Below are 19284 nucleotides of genomic sequence, written 5' to 3' on the forward strand. Positions count from 1 at the left end.
CTTGCAGAGGAGTGTGTGGGGGATCCAGGGCCAGAAAGAACCACATGGCTCCATCAGAGCCCAGGTCCACCCAGAGAGCCACCAGCTGTGACCGAAATTGAACATTCGCTGAACGGTGTAAGAGAGCAGCAAGCAGATGTTAGTCCCAATGAACAACTCCCTAAAGCACAGACATCCAAGCCAGACAGTTCCATCAGGAAGTTCCTGGTGTTTTCTCTTGCCCTGAAGTTACCCAAATTCCCCCTGCATCCTTTGAGCAGCCCTGGTCCATGAGTGCTGTGCAGCTTGAGGAAGGGCTGCTTGGTTTGCTCGGATTTCCTCTGCTGCCCTGTGGCTCTTCTGCAGCTGTGTCAGGCACTTGTGTGGAAACGAATGGGCCTTAATTGTCCTAAGCAGCCTCACCTGGGGCTCCCCCACACTCCTGAGCTGCATTTCAGCTCAAGCCTGTGCTTTCAGGTTTGTTTTAAGCAAGCTTGTAGGTGTTCCTGTTTTGGCCTTGCCTCTAGCCCTGTCTTCTAGGCATAGGTGGTAGCCTTATTATCCAGTCAGGATTTTGGCTCTCTCTCACAACCAAGTGGATGCTGGATTTACTCCATGGCTTGCTCTGTGGATGCCCCTGATGCCAACACCTTTTGCTGCTCTGCTCAGGTACTGTGGGTTTATTATACCTGGGGTCACCCCTGAGGGAGCAGCCCCATTACTGCACCTGTCTGCTGGCCAAAAAAAAAAAACCAAAAACCACAAATTAAGAAAGGCCATAACCTAGTTTTCCACGTGCAACAGTACCTCTGTTCTAGTTGTTACTGCTCATAGAAGAGATCTGGCTGTTAAAAAAAGAGCAGCTAACTGTACTCAGTAGCAGTCAGAAAAAGCAGCTGGAGTATCAGTAGTAGGAAGATCAGGAACAGGATGGAAACCATCACATCCCCAGCACCCTGCTGGAGTATGGATGAAGAGCTGGAAAAGGGTGAGGAAGCACTTGTTGCAATGGCCTAGAAAGGATTGAAAAGGGGATGTAGAGGGCTGGGGTCATGCTGGCAGCAGGGTCTGTGCTCCCGTGGAGCTGTCAGGCAGCTTGTCTGGAGGGGACTTTGGGGGAATCTTAAGAGACTTTTAAGGCATACTGTCAAGTGCTGTGCCCTAAAGCTGTGTTTAAACAGGGCTAGAAATGGAAATTTTATGATGTGGCGGCTGTAAATAAGAAAATCCCTGAAGGCTGGAAACTTGCTTTAAGCTGCTTCCTGTTGTCAGTGGCTGCTGGTTTGGTCAAGGGACGACCTGCTGGTGACTTGTGTCCTGTGGGTGATGGTGGCCTGGGGACAGGGCGTGGGTCTGGCTGCCTTGGTGAGAGATTGGCATGCCAGGAAGCTGGGGCAGGCTGAAGCTCTGGGCCTGTTCAGAGCACAAGGACAAGCATCTTGGAGAGCATCCACAGGATGAGGCTTGGGAAGGAAAGGACTAGAGGAGGAGGGATGAGCCACCCAGAAGGAGCCAGGTCTCACCTCTTGCCTGTGTAGACACTCCTGCAGCTTGGGGAGCAAAAGGCCTTGCAATTGGAAGGCCCAGGGAAGAGAAGGAGGAAAGGGGTGTGTAGCTCTCCCATGAGCAAGAGGAAACCAAGTCCTGCTACCTGCGGTGACTGCACACTCGTGCTGAGCAGGCAGACCACCCTGGCTGTGCCTATCAGGTCCATGTGCTCATTGTCCCCAGCCAAAGTGGTGTCCCCAGCCTGGCTGAGGGTCCTGCTGACCCTCCCTCAGCCTGGCGGGACACGGCCAGGCCTCGGTCTCACCTGTGCCAGGTGTAGCTTGTGCTCAGCTCGAGGGGAGGGTGGCCAGGGCATGTGATGGGAGGCATGTGAGTTCCAGCAGCCCTGCTGGGAGCTATAAATGGCATGTGTGCTCACTGGAGGAGCATGGCTGGCGGGAGGAGGGGGAGGCGGCGGTGGCAGGCAGGGGGGTGTCGGGGTTTGCAGTTACTCCCTTGCTGTGTAGGAGCTTGGCCCTGGGCTGTGGGGGACAGCTGTGAGGGCTGGTGCTGAGCGTGCGTGTCCTCTGAGTGATGAGGCAGATATGGAAAGGGCCCGTGCGAGCTGCAGAGCGCTCCATGGGTGCTGCAGAACTCCAGGAGACAAAATGGGTCTGTGGCCAGAGCACTGCTGCCGGAGGCGGGGCCTTGCCCTGCGTTGCAGCTCCTGTTTGTAGGACAGCGTGTGGGAGACCCCCTTTTGTCAACTAAGAATTGTCTGTCTGTCCTCACAGCTTTGGGCTCTGGGGCTGTGCTGTCCCTCTCGCACCTTTGCTGACCTATGCGCAGTGTGCCTTGCACAGAGTTGTCCTTTGTGGGCTGTCCCTCTGCTCTGGAGCTCCTGGGTCACACCTGCACGGAGGATGTGACCTGTGCCAAGTGCTTGGAGCCATCTGCAGGGTATGGGCCAGGGTGTGACAGCCCCTTCCCACCCGCACAGGTGCTCTGTCCCACCCGTGGATGGCCGCGGTGCGGAACCACAGCCTCACCCCCTGCGGGTTTGAAGGGACCTGCGGCCCATCCTCTTACACAGGAGATCTTTTTTCCACTCGGTAGTGATCAGCTTCAGCAAAGTGTGTTTTGGACCGATCTGCTTCACTCCTATGCCCTGCACACCCTGGACACCCAGGTGGCCCCCACGCCCTCTCGGTGCCTCGGCAGCCACCGGACAAAAATGGACGGCGCGTTGTCCCTTGCAGGCTGTGACAACAGCCGGGCCGCGGAGCTGCCTTGAGCAGCACTGGTGGCATCGCTGCTGGCGGAGCCGCTGCCGGCTGGATGGATCCTGAGGATGGCGAGGCACGCAATCTTTGAGACACGTGCTGTGTCCCCTACGAGGACCGTGCCAGAGCTCCGCGTGCCCGGAGCTGGCGGTGGGAAGGGAGCCCGGGGCAGGGCTGGCACCGGGGGTCTCCCCGCTCTCGTTCGCAGCCCCCGGTCGGTCCCCGCCTCGGTCCGTGTCCGGGCCGAGCGCCCGCTGTCCCGGCCGGCGGCACGGTCCCTTTAAGAGCCGCCCTGCGTGTTCCAACCCGGGCGTGACGCGAGCGCGGTCCGACCGTATGCAAATCAAACGCCAACCGGTGGCCAATGGGCGCCGGCGCTCGGCGGCTGCCAGCCAATGGAACGGCGCCTCCCGACGGGGCGCCGTCTCGCCCCATATAAGGAGCGCCTTCGCCATAAAAGGCAACATTGTATCGCTTTATATGGGGGCGGCGCGGCGCGGCGGGGGCGGCGGCGGAGCGGGGCCGTGAGCGCGGAGCGCGGCGGGGACATGGCGGGGCCGGCCTGACCCGGCCCGACCCGACCCGCGCTCGCCGCCGCGATGTTGCCGAGCCAGGCCGGGGCCGGGAACGGCGCCGCCGCCGCGCTGGCCCGCGGCTCGGGGCTGGGCCGGTCGCCGGTGCCGCGTGGGGCGAACGGCGGCGGGGCGGCGGCGGGGGCGCCCGGGGGCTGCCTGAAGCGGGAGGCGCTGTACAGCGGCAGCGAGGGCGACTCGGAGTCGGCCGAGGAGGAGGAGCTGGGCGGCGAGCGGCGCGGCGTGAAGCGTGGCCTGGCCGAGGCGGCGGCGGCGGCGGCGGCGGCGGGGCCCGCGGCGGGAGCGGCGGCGGCGGCCGCCTACAGCGGCGGCGGGGGCGGCGGGGCCGTGAGCGGCGCCAAGCCCGGGAAGAAGACGCGGGGCCGGGTGAAGATCAAGATGGAGTTCATCGACAACAAGCTGCGGCGCTACACCACCTTCAGCAAGAGGAAGACCGGCATCATGAAGAAGGTGCGGCCCCGCGACTCCGGCCGGTGCGGGGGGGCGGTCCGGTCCGGCACGGGCGGGGATGCCGGCCGGCATCCACCTGTCCGCGGCAGTCCCGGCCCGGTCCGAGCGCTGAGCAGGCCGGCGGGCCGTGCCCGGAAACGGCGGCGGCTTCCCCGTCCCGCGGGCGGGACCGGGGGGGGTGGCCCGGCACCAGCCCCTTCCGGGGGGCTGCGCGGGAGCCCCCGGCGGAGCTCGGGCACGGAGCCGGGCGGCCGGGAGCGGGAGCCCCCGGGGCCGGGGGATGCCGCCGTGCTTGGCGGTCGCCAGGCGTGTGATGTGCCCCGGGGGGCCCATCCCGGTGCGGCGTCCAGCCTCGGGCCGGTGCCGACCGGTGCCCTCGGGGCCCCTCGCTGTGAGCCACCACCAAAACACCGAGTGTGCGGTGGCACAGCTGCCTGCCCTGCCCCCGGTAGGACTGGCTGCTTCGGCCACGGAAGGGACCAACGCCACGTCTCGGCCGGTCCGGAGTGCTGTCTGTGGTTCCTGGTGTGCAAAGACAGATTAGGAACTTGGCGGATTTTGGATGCTGCTGGCTGATCTGCATCCCTGGTGGTGCTCATAGCATCTTCTGAACAACTGGGTAGTGCTGCATCGCAGCTCAGCTGGGCATCATGCACTCTGGGAAGGTGGGAATGGGTGTGAGGTACCGCTGGGCACATCTTGGAGGTACGGGACATGGAATGAGGCCATCCTATCTGTAGAAGCTTTTGTGAGGCTGCTGGGTGTGCAGTGGTGGCATGTGAAGAGTGCACTTCCTAGTGCACAGGTATTCCTCACCTGGGGCATGGTGGCCTTGCTGCAGGGGTGCTTGGGTGCAGCTGTGCTCAGAGGTCTGGAGCCTGAGAGGGAAATCTGGGTCGGAGCCTGGATGGGGTGTTGGTGAGGGGAATGAGGTAGCAGAGATGTGTGCCAAGTAACATCAATGAGGGTGAGGTGAGGGAGGTATCCAGATATGTGTGGAGAAGTCAGTAGGATTTCCAGAATGGAGACAATCTCATGTCCCCATGTTGTCAGACTGCTGTACTGAGGGGAGCACTCTACCCATGGCCTCTTGGCAGGCACATCCCCTAAGGGTGTGCTAAAGGAGATGGGAATACAGCATGGGGCAGTTCAACCTGCGGGGAGCCAGTACTGGGTTGGTTTTAGAGGCCAGAGCTCCTCTGGGGTTGCAGGGAGCTGAAGCTGGTGTGAAGAGAAGGAAAGCCATTGCGGGAACATGCAGGGACTCTTGTCCTGCACTGTGCGCTGTCCCTGTCACCTGTGACTCCCTGTTCTTCCCTTGTCCCGCTGGCAGGCCTATGAGCTCTCCACGCTGACTGGCACTCAAGTCCTGCTGCTGGTGGCCAGCGAGACGGGCCATGTGTACACGTTTGCCACGCGGAAGCTGCAGCCCATGATCACCAGCGAGACGGGGAAGGCGCTGATCCAGACGTGCCTCAATTCCCCGGACTCGCCGCCACGCTCAGACCCCACCACTGACCAGCGCATGAGTGCCACTGGCTTTGAGGAGACGGACCTCACCTACCAGGTGTCCGAGTCGGACAGCAGCGGGGAGACCAAGGTAATGCTCCTGGGCACCCAGGGAGGCCTGGGCTGTGCTCGGAGCCCTGATCATCCCCAGCCCTCTCTAAACAGCAGCGCTGGGAGCTGAGGATGAGTCCCCTTTCGCTGCCACTGCAGCGAGCTTGTGTCGTGTCATCTCGAGGCTGTTTGGCTCCTTGGCTGATAGTGGCGGTGATTGAGAGAGGGAGGGAAGCGGGTGGCAGGTATCCTGCTCCTGGCCCTTGCAGCGTGGCTCCCCACTGGTCCAGCCCACCCCCCTGGCCAGCTTTCAGCACTGTTATCTCTCCCCAGGCGTCTCCATGCTCTCACACTCATTGATAAAAATTTGATTCTGCCTCCATGGCCTTATAAGGCCTGGTTTCCCTCGCCAGAGTCCCTGGCAGGGCCCCTCACATTCCTTATAAGCTGCAGCTGTCTCTTGCTTTGGTGCTGTTTTGGAAGGGGGCAGGGAGGACATGGGGAATGGAAACATTTGGCTGGACAGACCATTTCTGCTCCCTGCCTGTTGTCCCTGCAGATGCTGGCCCCTGCCTGCCCGTGTTACTTGTGGCCTTTTGCCCAGGGTGGCCTGGCTGTGGGTGCACGGTTGGGCAGAGTCAGTTTTCTGCTGGAAGGGCCCGGTCTCGTCCCTGCACTCCCTGGCACTGTTCCTCTGAGCTGTGTCCCACATCCCTGCCGCTTCCTTTGCGGGCTGGTGCTCAGATCCACAGGTGCTTGGAGATGGGAGGCAGGGAAGTTTGTGGTGCAAGACTGGGATGCCATGCTGAATCTGGGGCTCTGCCACAGCTTCCCAGGCCTGTGTGCAGTTCTGCTGGGTGCTGGGAATTAGAACAGCCCTGCTGTGCCGGTGTCATGGGTACCAGGCTTGCTGCAAAAGTGTTCTTCCATTGGCCCTGTCGTAGGAGCTCTCCAGCTGTCCCTGCTCAAGCGACAGCATTGTTGCCATGCAGTAGCCTCTAGACATTAAGCAGACAGAACCTGGAGACCTCTCAGCTGTAATTGTGAAGGTAGTGAGTGCAGCACTGAGATGTGCCCAGCATGTCTGGGGCTGCTGGGGTACTCAGCTGCCTGTTTTTGTGACAGCACAACAGCTCTGGTCATGGTGCTGCTGGGTACCCCCGTTCCTCAGTGTCCACTTCCCCACATGTGTGCAGTGCTGCACCAAGCAAAAGCTCAGCTGCTGCCGAGCCCTGAGAAACAGCAGCAGCCCCAGAGATCCCTGCAGGCAGAGGAGCTGTGGTGGGCCCAAGTGTGGCTGGAGTCTCCATGCTGCAGCCCTTAACAGTCCTTGAGAATGGCTCCTGCTGATGGGATCCCAGCAGCAGTCCTGGCTGTCCCAGTCTGTCATGTCTTCCCTGGCTGCCTCTGGTTGCTGCTGTGAGCTGTGCCAGCCCTATCCAGTCGACAAAGAAGCCTTCTAACAGCAGCAATCTCTCCTTTGTGCAGCTTGTGTTTGTAAGGACTTGTGCCTCCTGGGCTTCTCCTGGATGAAAAGGCAAGTCCTGTGGGCATTTCGTAATGAGACAAATTACCTGGCCTTGGCATGAGACTTGACCACATTATATCCCTTTGTACTCTTCCTGGAAGTTCTGCTAGTTGGCCCCAAGGGAACTGTGCCCTTGGGGTGCAGTTACTCTGCAGAGACCTTCTTAACACAACTTCTCTATTCTCCGTGTCTGATGCAACCCTGAAAGCTCCATCCCAGTGCCAATGCTTAGTGTGGGGTGCCTTGTGGCCACAGCCAGCATTTGATGAGAGGCTGGAGGAGCCCTATGGCCCTGTCTTCTGCTTGACATTGTGAATAAATCCACCCCTGGCTGGCTGAGAGTTCCTGCCATGGCAAGCCCTGGGGCTGGGGACAAGGGCTGTCCTGTTGTGCCTTCTGCAGGCCTGGAAGCCTGGTTGGTGGCTGGGCAGAGACCAGCTCAATTCAGATAGACCACGGAGTCTTCTGAGGATGAAAGGAGCCTGTGCATGGGCCATGCTGGGTGGCTGGGGCTTGCTGATGGGTGACTGGTGCACAAGGCTGGGTTGCAGGTGCCTCACTGGAGGAGGTGGCAGGAGATTGGGTGCCTGGACTGTCAGGTCCAGCCACATGGGATGCTCCAAAAGACACTTTGGTCTTGTGTGAACTCTGCTTCTCAGACCTCTGTATGGACAAAACCTGCTTGTGTTCAGTGCTGCAGCAGAGTGGGGAGAGCAACACAGCCAGGCTGTCACCTGCAGTCAGCAGCCTGCTGGTTATTCCTCTGTGCTACACCAGCAGCAGCTCTGAAATCCTCCTGCTGTGCCAGACCCAAACTCCCTGCTGGGGTGCTGGGATTGGGGCTTGCTGTACTTTAGAGACGGTAGCTGTATCCTCATGGTGATACCTCTCTCATCTTTTGCAGGCCCCAAAGGACACTGCCTGTGTGCAGTCTCCTGGGTGTGCTTGTGTGGGAAAGGATATTTTGGAAGGAGCTCAGAGGCTCTAGATTGGGCTGAGAGCATGGGAATAGCCCCGATCTGGTCATCTCTCTGGAATGGGAAAACATGGGACTTTCTACATCTGGAACACAGACCAGGTGTTGGAAACCAGATTGGGATTTCCCATACCCCTCTGAGCCTTGTTGTCCTGCTACACCTGTGTAATAATTCTGTCTGGGTGTCTGGGCCATGCTGAACAACATTGCCTCAGGCAGTCCCTAAAAGCTGTGGAGTGGGATCGTTTCTGTCCCCAAGACCCTGCTGTGGTCCAGGATGGGCATCAGCTGGCCTGGTCTGTGCCCTGTGACCTCCTCATGCTGCAAAGCAGTGGTGAGGGTCTGGGCAGACACCTGCTGCTGTGCTGCACCTCTGCTGTGTGCTGCTTCTGCAGACACTGAGGTTTGCCCTGAGCTGGAATGGATGTGCAGCTGGATCAGGAAGGGAAGAGCTTTCAGGGCTGCTGTCCCCGGCCCCTTGGGTGATGTCTGCTGAAGTGACCCATGACTTGTCTCATGTATGTGGTCTGGGCTTTGCAGGGTGCTGAGAAGAGCCAAGGTGCCCAGGGTATCACTGAGAGTTATGAGGAGATGACAGTGGGTGTCCAATCCCAAAGTCTCTCCCAGCTCTCTTTCTGTATTGGGAGCTGTTGCTGCAGCCCAAGAGAAGCACAATAAAGATGGGAGGAATCTGAGTCTCAACAGGGTCAGAATAGGGAGGGCAGAGATGAGCTGTGCATGATTCAAGTCTGTTGCCACAGCCTCTCTCCCAAACAAGCACCTTTGTTTTGTACTGAGGTTTGCCCTCGTATTTCTAGGGAGCCCTGAGAATCTCCCTGAGTAGAGTGCTGTGAACTTTCTGGGATGCCTTCTCCAGGCCTGGGAGTATGGAGTGTGACTGGGTGCTAAGTGCCCCGGCTGCTTGGGGGTTATATCTCATGGGTATACTACCCTAGAGCTATAGCTGGGCATGAGCAACCCTGGCTTTTCCAACTGGGAACAGCACCTGTCCTGCCCAACTCTGCTCTGGCTCCCTAGTGGGCTGGGGAGAGCTCTGCCCTGTCACCCACGTGGGGAGGGCACCCACAGCCTCCCATGTCCCATGTGGGATGGCAGGAGTTTGTGGTTGAGCTAATGGAAAGTGCCTCTGCTGGGCTCCGCTCTGTTATCACGTGCCTCTGCTAATTTGGACTTCAGGGACCGCGGTGCCAAGGCAGAGGGGTGTTGCTCTCCTCCCTCCCTGGGCCCTGGAGCCTGACTGAGTGCCTGGGATTGGATCCCCCTGTCCAAAATGGGCTGCCTTCCCTTTTTTAGCTGTTCGTTGAGCTGTGAATTCCTTGCTCCTGGCAGCTTGACAAGCTGGGAACAAGGCTTAGCACGTGGGAGAGCTGGGCCCACCAGCTGCAGTGGGAGGGGTGGGAGTGTGGCAGCCTTAACTCTTGCCAGGCGTGCTGGCAGCTGTGTCAGGGCACGGGCACAGCAGGTTGCCTGTGCTCTGTGACACGGGCTCCTGTGAAGCACTGCATTCTCAGCGTGCTCTTGGCCAGATGAGCGGGGCAGGAGAGGAGTCACGGGCACCCTGGGTATTCCAAAGGGGATTTGGGGGATGGAGGGAAGTTAGGTGAGGTGTGACTGCCAGAGGCAGCAGGAGTCATGCTGGGCTTGGTTGGTTCCTGCAGATGCAAGGCACATCCAGCCACATGCTTTGTGGCTGTGGAAACGAAAGTGTTGCTGCAGCTTGGCACGCACATTCCACCTTCGTTCCCACACCTGGGATGCCAGTCTCTCAGGCCAGTGCTGGCCCAGCACAGAGCCCTTTCCTGGTGCTCAGCTCCCCTGGCAGTGCTGTCCTCTGAGGCTCCTTGCAGGACCGTGCTGGCTGCAGTGAACACGTGGGGGGTCCTTTGGAAGCGTTTGCCTCACGCCCGTCTCCTGCCAGTGGATTGGCACACAGGTGCTTCCTGTGGTCAGGTTCTCCTGGCCTCTGCTTCAGGAGATGTGTGGAGGCATTCCCCAGGGCCTGCCAAAGCTGCTGTCAGGGCTGGGTTTGGACCTCCCTCGTGTCCAGGTTTGCCTTTAGTCACCTCTTCCCCCATCACTTCCAGTGTACAGCTGCTTTTAAGAGCCAGTTCTCCACTTGTTCTTGGTCTTGTGTTTCCTGCCTTAAGGGAAGTGGTGTGTGTTCCTGACAGGAGACTCTATGCCTTTATATTTGTCCCTGCAAGGGCTGCTTTTGCCTGGTGTGTGCCAAAAAGAGGCTATTCTCTTCTTAGACATTTTGGGCACTCCTGGGGACTGGAACAGTTGCTTTGTCCCCTGGTGTGTTGTAGGGAGGGTTCTCAGGGGACCTCTGTGGCCCTGGGCCAGCATCTAAAGTTTATGTGGAGCTCTCTCCAGCTCTCCTCATGCTTGTGCAAGCAGCTCTTCTCTGCTCCCCTGGCTCTGCTCCATGTGCTGGCAGCAGGCTGTGGGGGGTATGGTTTGGAAAGGGGATGATGCAACCTACAGAGAGCCTGGTTTGGTCTCACGGGCAGATGCCTCATGGGCTGGTGCGAGCTGTCACAATGTCTCCTTTTGTAGGACGCCCTGAAACCCGCGTTCACTGTCACCAACCTGCCGGGAACAACATCCATCCAGACAGCCCCGACCACCTCGACCTCCATGCAGGTCAGCAGTGGCCCGTCATTCCCCATCACCAATTACCTGGCGCCAGTGTCTGCCAGCATCAGCCCCAATGCCGTCACCAGTGCCAACGGGACAGTGCTGAAGACTACTGGAGCCAGTGCAGTGACGTCTGGGGGCCTCATGCCGATACCCACTGGCTTCACCCTCATGTCAGGTCAGTGCCTTTAGAGACTGTGTTCGTCCATGTCTGCACCTGGAGTGTGCTGCTGTTCTCTCCAGGGGAGAGGAGGCCTAGTGGCAGAAGGGAAGCAGAGTGGTTGCTGCCGTAAGGTGAGCCTGGCTGTGATTCCATGCTCAAACCCAGTGGCTGGAGAAGGGTCATGTAGAGAGTGTTTCTTTAGAGAGGTACCAGCTGGCCTTGCTGCTGGGAGGTGGCAGGGAGCTGAGCTGGGACCCCAGGGCAGCACCCAGAAGCCTGGAGGGAGTGAAAAGAGCTGGTGATGATGAAGCCTTTCTTTCTCCCTCCTTTCAGCAGCTGCTTCCCTTTCTCCAGGGACCCCTGCCATTCCTCTCACTCACTTACAGCCACACTCCCTGGCTCTTTCCAGCCAGCAGGGCCAGCTGGTCATGGGTACAGCTGGACAGCTGCAGCAGGCACAGCAGACAGTCTTCCACATCCCTGCCAGAGCTGGAGGGCATATTGTGTCGCTGACAGGTCAGCACTCACTTCTCCTCCTCCTCCTCTTGCTAGAGATGGGGAATGGAGGTGTCTCTGGGGGTCTTGGCCTGGCCACAGAGCTGACCCCTGACCGTGGGAGCACAGAGGAGGCAGAGCACAGGGAACCCTGGCTGTGGCTGCTGGGGAGAGATGGGAAGACAGGGCAGAAAATACTTGACATAAGCTGGAGCAGCATCCTGGGGGATGCAGACCAAGGCAAGCAGCAGATTTTCAGTCTCATGCCCCAGGGCTTGGCCTGTGGCTAACAAAGGCAGAAGAGGCAGGTCCCTAGTGCAGCTGTGCTGAGGATGAGCTGTGCTGCTAGAACTGATGGAGGGGTAGTACAGGGGCTGAGGTGCCCAGTGGTTGTTTATTGAGTGCTGGCATTTGGCTCTGAGCAGCTGCCCTTGCTTCTGTGTTTGTATCTGCAGTCAGCCACTGAACCACAGTGCAGAGGTTAGGGGAGACCCAGAGCAGAGTAATGGTGCTGCTCTGCTATCTTGTGTGCACTGTCCTTTGTAGGAATTTCTTCTTCTTCTGAGTTAAGGCTGTCCAGGTGTTTGTTCTTGGGCTGGGATTGTTCCTGGATGGAGTTTCAGAGTAGGGCTGAGCTCTCCTTTGTGGTGGCATCCATCATCTGGGGACCAGTGCTGAGTGACACAGTGTTTCTCGTGTCCTGCCTGTTTGCGCCTGAGTCCATGACTCTGGTAACTCCTGTGCTTTCTTGGAATGCTTAAAGCTCCTGGGGGCCTGGGCAGACAGCAGGCTCCCATTCAAGGGAACTGGATTTCCCTTGTGATCTGGAGGAGGAGAATTAACTGATGTGTGTCTCTGGGGTGTGATGTGTGGGGAAATGCCCAGTCTGAGCAAGCTGGCCAGTGATTCTTGCTCTCTGGCATCCCTTGCTCTTCCCTCTGGAGGCAGGACCTCAGCCTTAGGAGACCTTGCTGTGCCAAGCTGTGTTTCTGGATCTGAAGTGCTTTGCAGGGAGTGGTCTGGGGCAGAGGCTGTGTGGCCTGCAGCTCTGGGATGCACACCATGAGACCAGCTGTTCTCTAATTCCTCTGTAGGGCACTGTAATGTCACCAGAGGGGTGAGAGCTGCACCCTGAGTGCCCTGTGGAGGATGGAGCTGGGCTCCAGAGTGTGAAGGCAGCAGAGCCCAGCTGGTGTGGGCATTTGGGCTCTTGTGGTTCCACTTATTGCAGCAGGGTGATCCTTGCAGAACTGGCTCCTCTCTGGGAAGGAAAGGCTGGGCCCTCTCCTCCCAACATCTGTTCTGTGTCTTGGTGGAACCAGGAATGGCAAGGAGGATCCCAGATGTTCTTGAACCACGGCTAGGAGTTGGGCAAAAGTTGTTGTGGCCTTTTCTTCAGTCTTGGAGCTTCGTAGGCCAGTTAACCCCTTCCTGGCCCATGTGCCAGGAAAGAGCAGGTTTTGGTCTCTGGTTTCTGCCACACACTGCTTCTGTGTGGCCTCCCCCAGTGCAGCACAGAGCAGTGCTGTGCAGCTGTGTGCAGCCAGAGAAGGACTGGGGCTTTCACATGGCCCAGAGTGCCTGTATCCCTGTGGAGCCATGGGCTTGACAGGCTCCTCTCTCTCCCCAGGTGGTACCATGGCTCAGCAGGTTCCAGTCCAGGCAATCCAGGTGCACCAGGCACCGCAGCAAACGTCTCCCTCTAGTGACAGCAGCACTGACCTTACCCAGACCTCTTCCAGCGGAACAGGTACCGGTACCCACCTTCTGTCTGCCTTCCTAACCACTCACCACCTCACACACCTCACACCAACAAGCCTCACACCAGCACCCTGGCCAGTTTCCTTCTTCAGGCCAGCTCTATCCAAGGCTGACAGTTTCCCAGGTGTATTGCTCCCTGTTGCCAGGTCCTGTGCTACACTGTATCCTATGTAGGCGTAGGGTACCTTACAGGGGATTTCAGAGCCTCTCCACATACATCATCTGCTCTCACTTGCAGCATGGAGCTGGGAACAGGTTGCTGAGTTCTCAAGGGGTTTCTTAGTGAGCCAGCATTGCCTCTAGCACAAGGCATCGGCTCACATCTGCTTGAGATTTTTACTGTCTATGCAGAAGGCATCTCTTTGTCAGCAGAATCTGAGTTCAGGTGCCTGGATGCAGGCTGAATCTAGTTCAACAGCTCTATTGAAGTTTCATCGGGGAATTGAGATACAAGTTGAATTCAGTCCTGGGATGTCTGGCTACTGTGTTTTCCTGCCCCTTCATACTCATGAAAGGAGAGGTTTGAGCTCTCCTGCTTCATCTCTGGGGTGGAAGACAGAGATAGGTATCTCCATGAGCTGTGCCTCAGCACAGCACGCCCGGGGTGGCTGGGACGGGGGTGCTGAGCAGGCCTATGAGCGTGGCAGGTTCCTTTCTGTGCTCACATGTGCTCTGTCCCGCTGGCAGTGACCCTCCCAGCGACCATCATGACGTCGTCTGTGCCAACCACCGTGGGCGGCCACATGATGTACCCCAGCCCGCACGCGGTGATGTACGCGCCCACCTCCGGCCTGGCCGACGGCGGGCTCGCCGTGCTCAACGCTTTCCCGCAGGCGCCCTCAGCCATGCAGGTGTCCCACGGCCAGGTCCAGGATCAGGGTAAGGCAGCTGGCCAGGGCAGTGCTCCCTGAGAGTGCACTGACACCCTGGTTTTTCTCCTCCCACGCGTATTTATGCTGTATCACAAAGGGTTTTCTTCCCAGCAGTCCTGGTGGCTGCACAAAGGCCTGGCAAGGGTGATGCTCGATGTGTGTTTTTAGGTTTTGCCGTTCTCTTGTGCAAAGGATTGCACGAGCTGTTGATGGGTAAAAAGGAGGGTGAGGTTTCTGGGATGGGCTGGCAGCACAGGGAGCCAGGAAGCTCTGGAGAGGGGGGAAAAGTAGCATGAAGCCACACAGGCAAGACTTGGATTGAGGCCTTGTGCCTGCTTTTCCCAGCATTTGGAAAACTGGTGAACGTGGCTTTCTTCTGGAATGTCTCCATGTGTGCAGATAGGCAGCTTTGTCATTGAGTAGCTCCATGGAGCTCAGATAAAGGATCCATGGGGGAACCCTTTTTAAGGAACAGTGTCATTTGTGCTTCTCTCTGTGGCAGGTGGCGTCCCCCAAGTGTTCCTGACAGCCCCATCAGGCACGGTTCAGATCCCAGTCTCAGCTGTCCAGCTTCACCAGGTAGGCACAGAGTAGGTCTTGAAGGTGCGTGCAGGGCTTATTCTTGCTCTTCTGCCTGCACATCCTTTGTGTGTCTGGGCAGACCTGGCTGGGTAGGATCAGTCCTCAGGTCTGGGAATGCGCTCTGTGCTACCCACCCTTGGGTGAGGGAGTCTCATCCTCCTTGGATGGGTGCCCGGGAAGGACAGTGCCCCCTGGCTGCTGGCACACACGGTCTCCGGGCGTGCTGTCCCCCAGTGGTTCCTCCTCCCTTCTCTCTCTAGATGGCTGTCATCGGGCAGCAGAGCAGCAGTGGCAGCAGCCTGACGGAGCTGCAGGTGGTCAACTTGGACACCTCACACAGCGTCAAGAGTGACTGAGAGGCCTCTGCTGCCGGCCTTCTGTTTTCTGGCTTGTCACGCCAGTGTTGGGGCTGGCAGCGACTCCTTCTCGTACAGACTGCACCAGTTATTTATTGTTGCCTTTTCACGTTTCCTTCATCCACACATGCACACACACACACGCACTCACCCACCCCCACACACACAGGCATGCGCGTGGGGCTGCAGGACCCACCCCGGGTGGAGCCGTGCTGGGGCCGTGCAGGGCTTGGGGCATTTGGATGCTGCAATAGCTGTGCTTGTCTCACGCCAGCCAAAGAAATTTGTCTTTTGAGGGGAGGATTGCTCTGCACTGTAAATAAATACTGCAGGCCATTCCCAGCTGGAGGCTCTGGCTCCTTCTGGGTGCTCTGAGTCACCTTGCCCATGAGTATTTACTCTGTGTGGGGCTCAGCTTAGACCCGGAGCTGTCGTGCAGGTGCAGCTTGGAGCAGAGTGGGTTGTGGCTGTGCTGCTGGCCTCAGCAATGTGCCTTTGTGGGGGTGACAGGTCCTGGCCGCAGCAACTCACCCTGGGCTCCGGACAGGAGAGAAGGGCCAGCTTGCATGTGCATCTCTGGGCCTGCATGCCCTCTCCCCGGAGGGCAGGACACAGCTGGTGGCACGTGGCCCTGTCCTCCTCGTATGCACTACAGTGAGCCCTCTGCCCTCAGTGCCTCCTCGCTGGGCTGCCTGGCAGATTTACAGCCTGACTGGCCCTGCCCCGGCGGCTGCCCTTGCACAGGTGAGGTGGTGAGATAGATGCCCAGGAACACAAAGATGCCCTGGCGAGCTCCTCAGGGGCCCTGTGCTCTGCTCAGCCCCGCACTCTCAGCCCTCACCCTGCTTCTGGACTCCATACACCCAGGGGAACTTGGCTGGGTCTGTCCTACATCCCCCTGCAGCTCCAGCCAGCGCTTTCTAAATTTCTGTATCTGATGCAAGGTGGAGAAACAACTCAAATGTCAAAGGGAAGAGCCCGTGGGGCACTGAGCTGCTGGGCAGGTGGCAGGCTCTTCCTCTGAGCACCAGGGTGACCTGCAGGCCATCCTGGGCTGCGGGGGAGCAGCTGTGATGCTCAGCAAGGCTGGGGGAGAAGGGCTGGGGCATGCTTGGTCCTGCATGGGAATTGCTGTGAATGGCTCTGCTACCTAGCCCTGTCCCTGGAGGGAGAGTGAGCAAGTGAGAGAAGCTGCTGAGTCCTTAGGGGAAGAAGCAGCTACTGTAACTTTTTTTTTTTTTTTTTAAGTTAAAAGACAAAAGAAGCCTTGGAGAGAAAAAAAAAAAAAAGAAAAAAAAGAAAATTACTTTATTTTTCTAAGTGTTAAACTCAGTATTTATGTAATTCTTTAAGGAATAAAAGTTTGGCTCCTGTACAGTTTTAATGGGGTTTGTACCAGGGGGATGGGAGAGGGGTGGGTGGGCGGGCATGGAGGCAGGAAAGGGGCCTTGCTTTTGAGTTTGTATTGTAACCTTGGACATGTTCCCTCAGCATTAGCGTTTAAGCTGCACTCTCCATCCACCAGCATGTGCCAGGGATCAAGCTGAACCGAGTGGGATGCTTGTTTCCTACTTAACTGTAACAAGGACTTCATACCCATACTTTTGGGCTTAATGGGCAGAAGTCAAGTGAAGACCAGCAGTGGCTGGTCTCTGGAAGTGGTAAGCCCATTCCTCAGAAGCAGCCAGTTTGCAGTGTGCCCAGGAGCCAGAGGGGGGCTGGGTTTTCTGATGACCACCCTGTTCACTCCTGGTCCAGGGACCTGCAGCTGTTCTGTCACTGTCACTGCTCTTGGCACGGAGCAGTGGTGCCTGTGACTGCCTAAGGGATATGGGTGTCCCCACTCCTCCCTGTGGTGAGTGACCAGCAGTGGCTAATCCCTGTTCTCCCTGCTTGCTGTGCAGGCAGCATCTCCTGAACTCATGGGTGACAATCTGGGCTGTACTTCCCCCTCTGCAGCCATTCTGCAGCGCACAGATGGGGACAGGTCTCCTCCAAGCTCCCTGTGCAAAGAATTCACAGAAGAGCCTTTCAGCCCTTGATCTGTTAGCAGCCTGGGAAGGGCTCGTGGGGAGTGAAGTGGCCTATCTGGTGAGGGTGATGTTGCATGCTGCCTCCCCTTACAATTCTTGCTCTAAGAGTGATGCAAACCCTGCAGCTCAGAGCATGTGGGAGTGCTGAGCCGTATCCCATGGCTCAGTGTAGGAAAACTGCTCCGTGATGCTTCCAAAACCACATAGATACCTAGGAGTTCATCCAGGGAGAAGTGTGGGATCAGAGTTTGCATTGTCCTTTGCCCCAGCACATCACTGTGGCCTGGCTTTGCTCTGCTTTGCTTCTGCTGGCACTATGGAGCAGAGCTGTTGGGCCAGAAGGGCAGGAGAGCCCCTGCTGCTACAGGGTGTATGACTGCATCCCCTCCCTGGCTCCCCAAAGGCAACTGCTGGTTAAACGCTAATGGTGTATTTTATTTAAGTGCAGACTTGTAAGAACACTTGTGTATCAGGGATGAAATGGCATTTATTGTGTGGTGACATTTTTAGTTCATTTTACTGGTTTGAGGGGTGTGTGTGCGCGCGCGTGTGTGTGTGTGTGTACGCATAAGTGTGTGTGGGATTATTTTTTTTTTCCCCTCCAGTTTCCAGGGTTGTGTTTCTGGAAGGATGTGGAAGTAATCACAGTACTATGTACAGAGCTTTCTTTTGTATTAAAAAAAAATTTACTCTTTCAATAAATGTTATCATTTTGTGCACAGATTTGGGATCTTGACCATGCTTTGTGGGAGGGGGTGATGCACACCTGAGGGCCAGCAGTTGGGGATCAGGGGAAAGAGGGGCTCCTCACAAAAGTTTCTATCCCTACTGCCTCCTGCACAGGTTATTCCTGACCACCTGGACTTATCCTCTGGAATCTCAACCTAATGTGTGGGCCAGAGCCTGACAGAAGTGCTGTGAGGGCTCTTTCCTGAAAGCTCTGGAACAGTGTCCCTGGTGAGCAGGGCATTGTGTCAGTCGAGAGAAATAAAAAACAGCAATGAGGAGGAACAGGGAATTTTGGTAAAGAATTTTTCTAATTCATGGGTGCTAATAGGGAGGAACAGGGAAACTTAAATTCCCTGCAGAAAACTGCTATGAGAAGATATGGCAATATTCAAAATCAGTCTGGAGAGACATAACTTAAAGTCAGGCAGGGGCTTAGAAGCCAGATTAAGGACACACGGAGGCTCAGAAAAGTGTCCAAAGGTGTGAATAAACCCAAAGGGAGAGGGGATTATTGCAATCATCAGGGCTGTGGGGCCAGAGTATGGCAGCTAAAAATGCAGCTGCTGGCCACTCCATGGCATCAGCTCCTGGAGCCAGTATAGTGTGAGGAAAGCTGAGCACTGATAAAAGTGCAGTTTGGAGAAAATACCTCAGGGGGGAAGAGGATTGTACAGAAAGTGCTTAGACAGCTGAAATTACTCTTTCCCCATGAGGAGGTGAGGTGCCTCCCTTTTACAGCACAACCTCACTTTTAGCCCTGTGCCTACACAGGTGTGGCTCGTGGTTCAACACTATAAATGCCCTCTCAGCACAAGCAATCCCACATCACCTGGGCACAGGGGCCTGTGTGTCACTTGCACACCATGGAGCAAGATACCACAGATACAGATCTTTACTTTTAGGATAAAACACTTACTAAGCATGGTGTGGAGACCATCAGAGCAAAGACATAAGCAGGCCATGTGAATACCACAGAAAACCTCTCCTTGTCACAAACAAGATGTCTTGGTAGTGAACAGGGAAGGAAAATGACATATTAATTGAAAACAGAGATTTCAAGAGCATCCATGGGATTCTGGAAAGAAAGCATCAATAGCACCAACAGAGATCACATGTGCTAATGGAGAAATCAAGAGTGTGGCTTGGAAACACAAACCTTTACAATCCACCACTGGTGCCCATAGGTTTAGAGGATGGTCTCCACAAACTGATGCAGCACTGCACTGTTTTATCCAGCCTATAATTAATTGCAATTATATTGTTTGGATTAATTGCTGATTGCTATTGTAAAACATGGAAATTGTCTAATCCATTTCATTAGTAGTGAGGGTAGAAATTAGGTTGGGCACATACAAGTTGCTCCAAGATCAAATAAGAAAGCAAAGTCTCATCTAGTTAGCTGATGATTTTAATGATTGTTTATAATTTAAAACAAATCTTATCAGACTGATAGAAACTTGCACCCCAAGGAAGGGCAGTATGGGCACAGGATAAGAATTTAGATTTTATGGTATAGCCATTTCAGATCAGTGTGACACCAGAGCTGGAAACAGGCCAAATTTGTGTGCAGCTGGCTTCGGCTGGCTCTGCAGTAGCACTGAGAACAGGGCAGCATCTCAGAGCCCCAAACCTGCTGGGAGCCAGCACAGCTGCCACTGAAGCCAGCAGGGTGGATGGAGGGTGGGTGCAGGGCTAGAACTACCCCAGGGCCAGAGGCCTGACATTGCTGCACTGTATTTCTTGATTAATGGTGCATTTGCAGTAATAATATTAGT

General features: G+C 56.7%; 1 protein-coding gene across 1 annotated transcript; it reads left to right on the forward strand.

Moving 5' to 3' along the window:
• The first annotated feature begins 3223 nt into the window (after window positions 1–3223).
• On the forward strand, window positions 3224–17501 carry SRF (serum response factor). Its single transcript, XM_071421441.1, has 7 exons — window positions 3224–3793; window positions 5127–5393; window positions 10438–10696; window positions 12807–12926; window positions 13625–13816; window positions 14312–14388; window positions 14652–17501. Exons 1-7 carry the CDS (start codon window positions 3350–3352, stop codon window positions 14745–14747), a joined length of 1455 nt encoding a protein of 484 aa, XP_071277542.1. The 5' UTR covers window positions 3224–3349; the 3' UTR covers window positions 14748–17501.
• The last annotated feature ends 1783 nt before the right edge of the window (window positions 17502–19284 follow it).

Source organism: Agelaius tricolor, unplaced genomic scaffold (assembly GCF_023055355.1).
Source record: "Agelaius tricolor isolate 1412-34295 unplaced genomic scaffold, bAgeTri1.0.p SCAF_1, whole genome shotgun sequence".
NCBI lineage: Eukaryota > Metazoa > Chordata > Aves > Passeriformes > Icteridae > Agelaius > Agelaius tricolor.